Here is a 10,136-nt window from a genome sequence, read left to right as displayed (position 1 = left end):
AACACAAGCAGGGGGAGTGGGAGAGGGGGAAGCAGGCTTCCCGCGGAGCAGGGAGCCCGATGCGGGGCTCGATCCCAGGACCCTGGGATCACGACCTGAGCCGAAGGCAGACGCTTAACGACTGAGCCACCCAGGCGCCCCTCTCCAGGTCTTTTATTTTATTTTATTTTATTTTTTTTAAAGATTTTATTTATTTATTTGAGACAGAGAGCACATGAGAGGGGGGAGGGTCAGAGGCAGAAGCAGGCTCCCCGCCGAGCAGGGAGCCCGATGCGGGACTCGATCCCGGGACTCCAGGATCATGACCTGAGCCGAAGGCAGTCGCTTAACCGACTGAGCCACCCAGGCGCCCCTCTCCAGGTCTTTTATTTTATTTTATTTTATTTTATTTTTATTTTTTTTTTTTTTAAGATTTTTATTTATTTATTTGACAGAGAGAGATAGGGAGAGCAGGAACACAAGCAGGGGGAGTGGGAGAGGGAGAAGCAGGCTTCCTGCCGAGCAGGGAGCCCGATGCGGGACTCGATCCCAGGACCCCAGGATCATGACCTGAGCCGAAGGCAGTCGCTTAACGACTGAGCCACCCAGGCGCCCTCTCCAGGTCTTTTATAAGGACGCTTGTCATTAGACTTAGGGCCCACCCTCATGTAGGAGGAGCTCACCTCAAGATCCTTAATTATATCTGCAAAGGCCCTTTTTCCGAATAAGGTCCATTCACAGGTTCCAGGGCCATGATTCAACTGCTCCACCCATGATCTCCACCAGCGCTGGAAGCGTGGAGTATCCCCGTTTCACAGATGGGGTAACTCCAGCCAGAGTGGGCTGGAACCCCAGGTATGTGTGGCTCTTTGAGACTCACCCCAGGTCCTGCAGCCTCCAGGGGCTGCTACTCAGCTGGAGAGGCTGACGTGGCCACCACTCACTGGAGACAAGGCCCATGGGGTGCCCCATCCATCTGCCCCCGCCTGTTGCCCCACCTGACCTGTCTTCCTGACCCCCTCGCCTCCTCTTGGAGGCCCTCCCGGTTGCTCCACCATGCCTTCCTAGTTTTCCTAGCAGGCTGGGTTCTGCAGACCCCTCCTCAGTGCCCACTCAAGCCAGCAGCCTATGGGCCCCTGGCTCCCCAGCTTGTCTCTGGAGCAGTCCCATGCCTCCACTCCCTCCAGAGCTTTCTTCCCCTCCTTGGGAACTTTGGTGGCACCTGCTGACTGCAGGTGGTTCAACCCATAATGCCACAGACCTGACTCCAGGGCCAACCCCGCCCTGAATTGTCCAGTGGCCCCATGGGCATGGTCCTCTGCTCCCAACTAGACCTGGTGAGGGAGGGAGGGCATGTGTGGTCATCACTCACATGTCCTTCGGAGACTGGGAGGTGTTAGAACCCATCTGGGAGTGGGATTTCCAGACCTCAGTTTCCCATTCTGCACAACGGGACTGGGAGTCCCCTCCCAAACACACCACAGAGCCTGGCACCCCTCCCTCCACAGTGGCCACAGCTGGCCCCATGGTTGTCTGGCCCCTGGAATGTAGGGGACCTGAACCTCAAGAAAAGGGCGGGTCTGGCTGCACCACCTTCCCCTCCAGACCCAATGCCTCATCTGGAACTAGGCACAGTGCTGGGCTTTTAGAAGAGCCTGGGCTTGGGCATGGGGTATCCTGAGTCCAAATTCCCTTATCTGGAAGATTAGGGGGTGAGGGGGCTAGCTCTGAGCACCCCTCCCCCGGTCCTCCCTCTCCCATGCCCACCCGCCCCACACCACGCCAAGGGCTCACATGTAGTAAAAAGACTTTATTAAGAAGGCTTTGAAGTCAAAAAATAAAACTCTTGATACAATTTTCTGAACCCTTAAGTCAGCTCAGCAAATATATAATCAGTAATTTAGCTGTGTAAGATTAAAGGTCCATTACTTTATTTAAAATAAAATATATTTTAGTTCTTAAAATTTATTCCATAAAGTACATATTTCCCTATAAATTCCCTACATATACACAAGAGGTAAAAAGTAAAAGTTTAAAAAAAAACACAATTTAAAAAAATTTAAAAACTGACGAAAGAAACCACAGCAGAAGGGGATTAATAATTAAAAACAAAAAGTTAGAAATTTCTGGTTGGGTCCTCCCCTGCCCCCCCCACCCCGCCCCCTCCAGCCTGTCCCGCCCCCCACCGACATACAAAAGGGTAACAGGTTAGCCCCCCCAAGAGGGAGTAAAAATGTCGCCATTCTCCTGGAGGGGATTCACAGAGGCTGCGGCCACCTCCAAAGCCAGGGCTGTCAAGTCAGAAATCCAAGTCCCAAAGGACAACGGGGAGTTGTAAAAATCGTGTGTGTGTGTATATATATATATATATATATATATATATATATAATTTTTTTTTCTTAAAAAGATCACCCTGGGGGGCGGGGAGTCTTAAATAAAAAGTGCAAGCAGACCTTTTCTCTGTTTTATTTTAACCTGTCGACTCAATACTGTTTATTTGTTAAGAACTGAGATGCCGTCGGGCAGCCGTCTCCACGCCTGGGACCAAGTTAAAGCTCGTCTGTGAAGGCTGGCCCCGCCGCCCCCGCCGCGCCGCCCCCTCCGCGCCCCCCCCCGGGCCTGCGGCGGCCAGCCGAGCCGCTAGGAAAAGATATGAATGGCCTGGGTGGCAGGCGTGCGGCAGGCCGGGCACTCGGGCTCGCTCTTGCCGCAGATGCGGACGGCGCAGTCCATGCAGAAGAGGTTGTGGCCGCAGGGCACGAGCGCGGCCATCACCTCGCCCTCCGCGCACACCACGCACTCCCGCGCCAAGGCCGGGGCGGGGGCGGGGGCGGCGGGGGGCGGCGCGGCCGACGACGCGGCCGCTGGCGGCTTGCGGCCGCCCTCGGAGGCACTGGAGTCCAGGGGGGGACACGCAGAGGCCGAGGAACCGCTGGGCAGCGAGGTGGCCGCGGAGAAGCCGGCGCCGCCAGAGAAGGACGACAGGGCGCCCTGCGCCGGCCGCCAGGCCAGGGCGCCCACCGGGTCCGGGGCGCCGCGGCGGCCCAGCGGGAGCTCCAGGGCCAGGCCCCCGGGCTCGGGCAGCGTGGGCGAGTGGCGCGGCGTGCCGGCCCCGCTGCTGCGCCGGGCGCCCGGGGCGGGTGGCGCGGGGGCCCCGTTGACGGCCGAGCAGCTGCTGAAGGCCGGCAGCGGCGCGGCCCGCTCGAAGGGGGCCCAGATGGTGGCCGCGGCGGGCACGGTCAGGTCCAGCGCCAGGAAGTCGAAGCCGAAGTCACAGTCCTCGGGGGCGGGTGGCCCCGACGGGGCCCCCGGGCCATCCCCGCCGAAGGTGAAGCCCCCGTTGCCCGAGCCTCCGTAGGGGCTGGCAGGGCCCGCATCGGGCACCGGCGGCCCCCCGCGGCCCCCCGCGTAGAAGGCCTCGGGCCCCCCGGGGCCCCCCAGGGTCCCATCCCCGCGGAGGCCGGCTGTGGGCGCGGGGGGCCGCCGCCCAGGGTTGGGGGCCTTGGCCCAGAGGCCGGCGGCCGTTCCGAGCAGGTCCAGACAGACGTCAGTGCCGTTGGCATGGAAGTCACTGTCGGGGCCCGCGTCGGTGAAGGCGCCCGTGCGCAGCGTGATGTGCGCCTCGATCTCCTCGCGCGCCCGGTCCACATTCTCGGGCATGCCCGTCACGGCGAACACGGGCTCCTTGTCGCGCCCGGGCGTCACGATGTACGTGTGCGTCCGCTGCTGGATGCGCTTGATGGTGGCGCCCTTGGGCCCCACCACCAGCCCCACCACGCGGTAGGGCACGCGCACCTGGATGGTGGTCTGTCCCGGCAGGTTGGGCGGACCCTGCGCGGCACCAGGCAGCCCGCCGGCCTTGCTGCGCGTGGCGCGGATCACGGAGAAGTGCTCGGCGGCGGACAGGATCTCACGCTTGGCCATCTCCACGTCCTCCTTGCGGCCAGTCACGATAAACACTGGCTCCTCCCCGCGCACCGGCGTCTTGATGTACGTATTTGTCTTAGCACGCAGAGCCTTGATCTTGCACCCTAGGGTCGTGGGGGGGCGGGGGGGAGACACAATGAGGACGCGGGCCCCCACTTCTCTGCCCTACCCACCCCGGGCTTTATCAAACACACAGCTCTCCGTTTCCTCTCCGGTCCCAGACTTGGAGGTGGTGGTGGGTTTGGCAAGAAGGCAAGGAGGACCCATTGTGGACTGAAGAGTGAAATTCACGGCCACCTGGTACTTGTGAACAGGACCATATTTGAAAATGTCTTACAGGTGTAATTAGTTAACAGGAGGTTGTACTGGAGTAGAGTGGCCCTGAATCCAGTGACAGGTGTCCTTCTAAGAGAAGGGACACAAAGACACAGAGAAGACAGACCACCCTGTGAAAACGGAGCCACAGATGGGGACACCAGGTCTGCCGGCCGCCAGAAGCCGGGAAAACTAGACAGCACAGGTGGTCTCCAGAGCCTCTGGAGGGAGCGTGGCCCTGCCGACACCCTGACTTTGCACTCCCGCCCTTGGATCTGGGGGAGTGTTCATTTCTATGGTTTCCAGACATCCAGTGTGGTAGGTCACTCCTAGGACACGAACGCATGCCCCTCACACCAACTCCCCAGCCGACGGGCAGGACAGCCCAGGGTCAGACTGTGGAAACGACCTAGGATTTTCTCCTGACCAACTGACCCTCCCCAGCCCAAGGGGAGCCCAGGTCTCCTGCACCCTAACTCAGGTCACCTCCAGAGGCCATGACGGTCCCCCCATCTGAGGGGACGCTTGTGGACACAGCTCTGTGGTTTGTCACTGGCTGGGCTGGGGCCCTGACCTGGTGGAGGGGGTGCAGGGGGATCCGCGTGTGGGGTGGGGTTAGACGCAGGGGCTTCGATGGGGGTGCCGGTCCGCCGGTCTGGTACCCCCACCCCCACCCCCTTGGCCTTCTGAGACATCTTGAGTCTGGCCCACGAGTCTGGAAGACGCCCCCACCCCGGCCCCGACTCTGGGGCGCCTGGAGCAACACAGGGACGTTGTTTCTCTGAATACAGAGGCTGGCACAGAGAGAACAGTGTTGCTAACTTCTCCCGGAGCAGAAGATACAAAGTTAGCGGGACCAGCTCGGCTGCTAGGCGGGAGGGAGCACTGGGAGACAGGAGGGGGCGTCTGGGGTTGGGGGGCAGCCTCACCCTGACCCCAAGGACAGCAGCCCCATCCAGGGCTTTGAGCAAAAGCAGAGCCGAGCTCGCAAACTGGGGTCAGAAAGCCCCAGGGAGGGTGGAGCGTGGGGCACGGCGGCTTCCATTGCATCTCCTGGGCCCTGAGCCGCTGCCCCCGCCCCCCGCCCGCCCGGTGTCCACCCTGTGGGTGGCAGCGTCGTCTCACTGGGCACCCCCCCAAGCCCACCCTGACCCGGAGCTGCCTCCCCTTCTGCCGGGATGGCTCCCTCCCCACTTGGCAGCTGGTGGGAAAGCTTTCAAGTCACAAGTCAGTCCTTCCCTCTCCTGCAGCTCCCCTGCCCTAACCTCACTGCCCCCCCCCCCCGACCTTTCCCATCTGCAACCGTGCCTGCACCCCTTCTTTGCATCAAGTTACAGCCCAGTGCCCCTTCCTCCAGGAAGCCCATGCGGACTAGCCCGGGGCCCCCGCACACACTTCTCAGTTCCTCCTGTGTGACTTCCCTAACTCCCCGAGGCCGGAGGGCTGTGAGAAAGGGCCAGTGTGCTGGGATGACCTGGCCACTCGAAGCCCTGTCCTGCACCTCTGTTTCCTCCCCAGGAAGAGAAGGGCCCAGACCCGGCACCCCAGGCAGGTGTGCTGCCGTCATGACCCTCGAAGGCAATTGGCGGGGGACCCTCACCTCACCTGAAGTGTTCGCTCCCCGCAGGTCCATGTGGGGGACAGGGAGCCAAGGCCAGGAGAAAGGGCGGGGGATGAAACCCAGGGGTGCACCCTTGTTCCCAGTCACATGGAACTGGCCCCCGTCCTGCCCCCTCCCGCAGGGTGGCCCTGGGTGGAGCCTTCCAGGGCCCAGAGGAGACTAATTCACTGACTGCATTTTGGCTGTGATGCCCATCGACCCGAGCCCCACCCATACCCCGACCCTAGGAAGTGGCGGAGTTTGAGAGGGGGTGGGACTGCAGGTCCGGGAAATGGGGGTGGTGAGAGTGAACCGGGCCACACACCTGCCCTGGTGGGGATGAGCCAGAGACGCAACAGTGGGTGAGGTCAGGGGTCAAGCCCCATGCTCGCGGGGAACCCTGGGATTACCACTTATCGCTGGCGACAGGCTGAAAGGCAGACCCCTGGGCCTGGCCACCAGGACTCCAACTCAAGCAGGTGTGCCTGGGAATGGGGCTGACCACCCCCCATTTGGTCAACTCCCTCCTCTCTGCAGCTGGACCCTCCCCTCAAATGGGGCTGCCTTGGGTCCCCATGTGGAGCCTGGTCCCATCACTCATATGACTTCATTCTGGGGTCCTGACCCCCGTGTGCTGGGCACTCAGGAACTCGGGAGCTCCAGGCACTGCCCCCAGGAACCCCACGCAGTAACCACGGGCTACACTTATCAACAAAACCTCAAAGCCATGAAGGGGAGCAGAAGGGCTCACCCTTGGAAGGATGCATGCCAGGAGAGGGCTCCTAGCTGAGGGCACAGAGATCTGGATGCAGGACAGGGCTGGGACAAATCCTCACAATGACCACTGCCCCAAACCCAGTGGGGTGCTGTCCCCAAAGCAGGGCCAAACTGGGCTGCAGTCCTGGCTGGGCCACATCACAGCAGGGCGGGCCTGTGGGCACAGAGACCCCCCCAGACACAGGGAAGGTCTACGCTTGCCAACATAAGGAACCCCCCAACCCAGACTCACAGCGGATAAACAGGAACACCCCCCCGGGGCCTAGACCCTGCTGGTGGCCCTGTGGCATTCCCCAGCTGCCAGAAAAGGCACCCAAGGCCCGCAGGAGGGGGGCCAGGCACAGGGTCAGCGAGGGAGAGCCGTGAGCGCAGCAGGCTTCCCCCAGCTGAGGGGGGGCCAGTCCGAGCGCACCGGCCCTCCCCTGAGAGCAGCAGAGACAGAAGGACCCCAGGTGCCTGCCAGCACAGGCCCACCACCGCCATCCTTCACTCACTTGCTCCTGACCCAGACCTCCAGGCAGCAGGCAGGTGTTCACGACCCCGCCCGGCCCCACACGGACACCCCCAGCAAGGGTGCACGCTAACGGGAGACTCAGGAGGACCGGGCCCAAGGTCACACCCAGGGCAAGTGGGCACCAGCCTCCCAGGTGACCTTGGCGGACGCTTTTCGGAGTCTCCACTTTTCCTGTCTGTAAAGTGGGGCCGACTCCCCAATCCTGGAGCTTTGGAAGGTAGGAAGTCCTCTCCTGAGCCACCTCTGTTCCCTGAAGTGCACACAGAGCCAGAAGGACTGAGGTTCAAACCCCAGCCCTGCCGACCCAGTTCTGGCCATGTCCCTGCCTCCTGTGACCAGAAGCTACAGACGACCTTCCCTGAGGGATCTTCTGAGGCTCCCATGCAGGGCACCTTCCCTGCCACTCAGCCTCAGGGAGGAGAGAGAACTCCCAGAGGTTGTAATCACCTATCCTGTGCCCAGGCGGTGTAGGGACCCATTCGAGGATGGAAAAACCAGCTCAGAGAACAGCGAGCGAGCGAGCATCAGGGAAAGGGTAGACCCCAGGTCTGGGGGACTCTGGCCTGCCCTCTAGGGGATGGAGTGGCCCTGGACCTAGGGTTTGACAGAGGAGTTCACAACAAGCTGTGCCTTCTGCCCCGGTGAGAGCCAGGACGCTTACAAGGGACAGGCTTGGTGTCCAGGAACCCCCAAGGCGGGAGACTGGATGAGTGACCGGAGGAAGGGAGGGGTCGGATTGGGGCACAAAGAGTTTTCCAGGCTGAGCTTAACACCTGGGTGGCAGAAGATGGGCGCCACAGATGGTCCTAGAGCTGAGAGAGTCAAGGGCTGCCAAGAGGGCCAACCTGTCCTGGCGTTCATGCTTCCCTCCCCAGGACCCCGCACCCACTTACAGGGTGCTACTGTGCACCAGCCCGGGGCTGGGATTAGATCCCTCTTGCTGGAGAATCCTCACAAAAGCGCCCGAGGGAGGTGCTGTGCCCCCATCACAGAGAGGAGATCTCATTTGCCCAGGGTCACAGGGCCAGCCCCGTCTGCACCCCCCACAGCCTGCCTTCCTGTCTACCACCAGCAAGACCCCAGGCTGGCACCCAATAAATGGGTGCCAAAAAAGCACCCCCAGGAGGTCGGGGTGGGGGCTGACCCCCCCCAAGCCTGCTCCTCCACAACCAGATGCTCTCTGCTTGGCTCCTGCCACCAGTGGGCTGGACTCAGCCTCTCTGAAGGACCCGCGGCTGTCAGAATACGCCAGGGAACACGCCCCCCTGCCCCGCACTCCGCCAGCCGGCAGATCAGCCTACTGCCTCTGGACAACAGCCCCCAGGCTGCGTTTCCACGGCTGTCCCCCTGCCCTCGGCCGGCGTCTGCACGCTACGCACACAGCAGCGGTCCTGTTATACGTCCCAATGCGGGTGCGGGCGACTGGGGCAGGTAAGGGGCTGTGGCAGGTGGAGGAGACCGGTCAGGCCTGGAGTCCTGCTGTGCCTGCTCGTGGGAGGCAGCAGACGGGGCTCAGAGGACCACCTGTCCCCCCTCCCCTGGTCCCAACTCCTGGGCCCTCAGCCCAGCACTACACCTGGCCCTCCCGGTGTCCAGATGGGGGGAGGACACGTGATCGGCTGCACCTGCACCCAAAGCCAGAGGACTCACTGGCCAAACCACCCCTCCTGCCCAGAACTCTGAGAGGGCAGTGTCTGGAGCATCCCTGTGGTCCTCTGCACATCCCCCCCCCCGCAAGGTGCAAACAGTCACAACCCCCTCTCCTGTTCAACCCCCCCCCCATCTCTGGCTCCTGTTACTGAGTCCCCAAAGGCCAGCCTGAGTGTCCTGCAGCTCCACCTCAAGCCCCGCCCAGACCCCACCCCAAGTTCTAGAACCTGGCCTCAAGCAGGGAGTGGAGAACAGGGAGGGGCAGGCAGAAGGCAGGGGAAAGTTGGGGCTGGGGGCAGCTGGCTAAAAGGGTAGGTGGGCGTGTGTCCGGAGGAGCACTGCCCACCACCCTCCTGCCTGCCCGCCCTGCAGCTCCAGCCCCAGGGCCAATGAGCTGCGGCCGGCCTGATGTCACCCTGCAAATCTCAGACTGGCTCTCTAACAAAGAGAACAATGGGGCGGCCACAGGGACTCTGACAAAGCTGCTGCCGGACCCCCACAGCCCGGGCCTGCTGGGGGGAGGCTAGGAGCTTGGACCTCAGGAGGGCTTTTACAGCTGGTCCTTAAGCATGTCCCCAAATCCCCGACTCGGGGCTGAGAGCGGGGTGGGGATCCTCTCTCATCCTGTGCTCCCCCCTACCCCCAGCAGGGCCCCCAGGCTGACAAGTGGAGATATGCACCCTCTTTGTACGCCAAACTTCTCACTTGACCCTGCCTGAGCCCCCCCTGCCCCGCCCCCGAGCCACCCCCAAGCCCCAGCGAGCCCTGCCCCGTGCCTGCTTCGGGTGTCGATCGCCCACCGCCCAGCCCTGCCCCCTGGTTCTCGGGATGCCACAGCAGGTGGCCCAAGGCCTGGGCAGAGGCGCCGCACAGAGGGGCTTGACCCGGCTGGAGGCGCCCAGACAAAGGCAGCGGCGGGCCTGAGCGTGGAGGGGAGGAGCGCGGGCTGCGCCCAACTTTCTGGCGCGGCCCGCGGCAGGACAAAGGCGCACAGGCGGCCACCGAGGCCGGGGCCCACGCGGGGCGTGGCCAGGATCTGGCGTCCGGCCTCGAGCTGGGCTGGGGCGGCCCCCTCCCCAGGGCGCGCGACGCGGGGACCCCGGGAGTAGCGCCCCAGACGGCGGCCACTCACCCTGGCGACCCACGATCTCGGCGACGTGCTCGGAGCTGGGCACGGGCACGCACTCGGTCATGTTCACACTCTTCTTGCGGCTGCCGATCACGCTCATCTGCTCGGCCAGAAGCGTCGGGGGGCCCAGGGCCGCGGGGTGGGGCGCGAAGCCGGCGAACACGTCGGGCGGCGACTGCCGGGGAGGCGGCGGCGGCGGCGGGCTCACGTCGGGCTCCAGCAGCGCCAGCGAGGCCGGCGCCACG

General features: G+C 62.9%; 1 protein-coding gene across 1 annotated transcript; it reads right to left on the bottom strand.

Annotated features, from left to right (window-relative positions):
- Positions 1-2,145: 2,145 nt before the first annotated feature.
- MEX3D (mex-3 RNA binding family member D) lies at positions 2,146-10,135 on the bottom strand (the record flags this gene model as incomplete). Its single annotated transcript, XM_044913170.1, has 2 exons — positions 2,146-4,010; positions 9,895-10,135. Coding segments are annotated over 2 exons (1,632 nt in total), but the record flags the coding sequence as incomplete, so codon positions are not given.
- Position 10,136: the final 1 nt, after the last annotated feature.

Source organism: Neomonachus schauinslandi, chromosome 1, assembly GCF_002201575.2.
Source record: "Neomonachus schauinslandi chromosome 1, ASM220157v2, whole genome shotgun sequence".
NCBI classification, from domain to species: Eukaryota; Metazoa; Chordata; class Mammalia; order Carnivora; family Phocidae; genus Neomonachus; species Neomonachus schauinslandi.
This window is presented reverse-complemented; position numbering and strand designations above follow the sequence as displayed.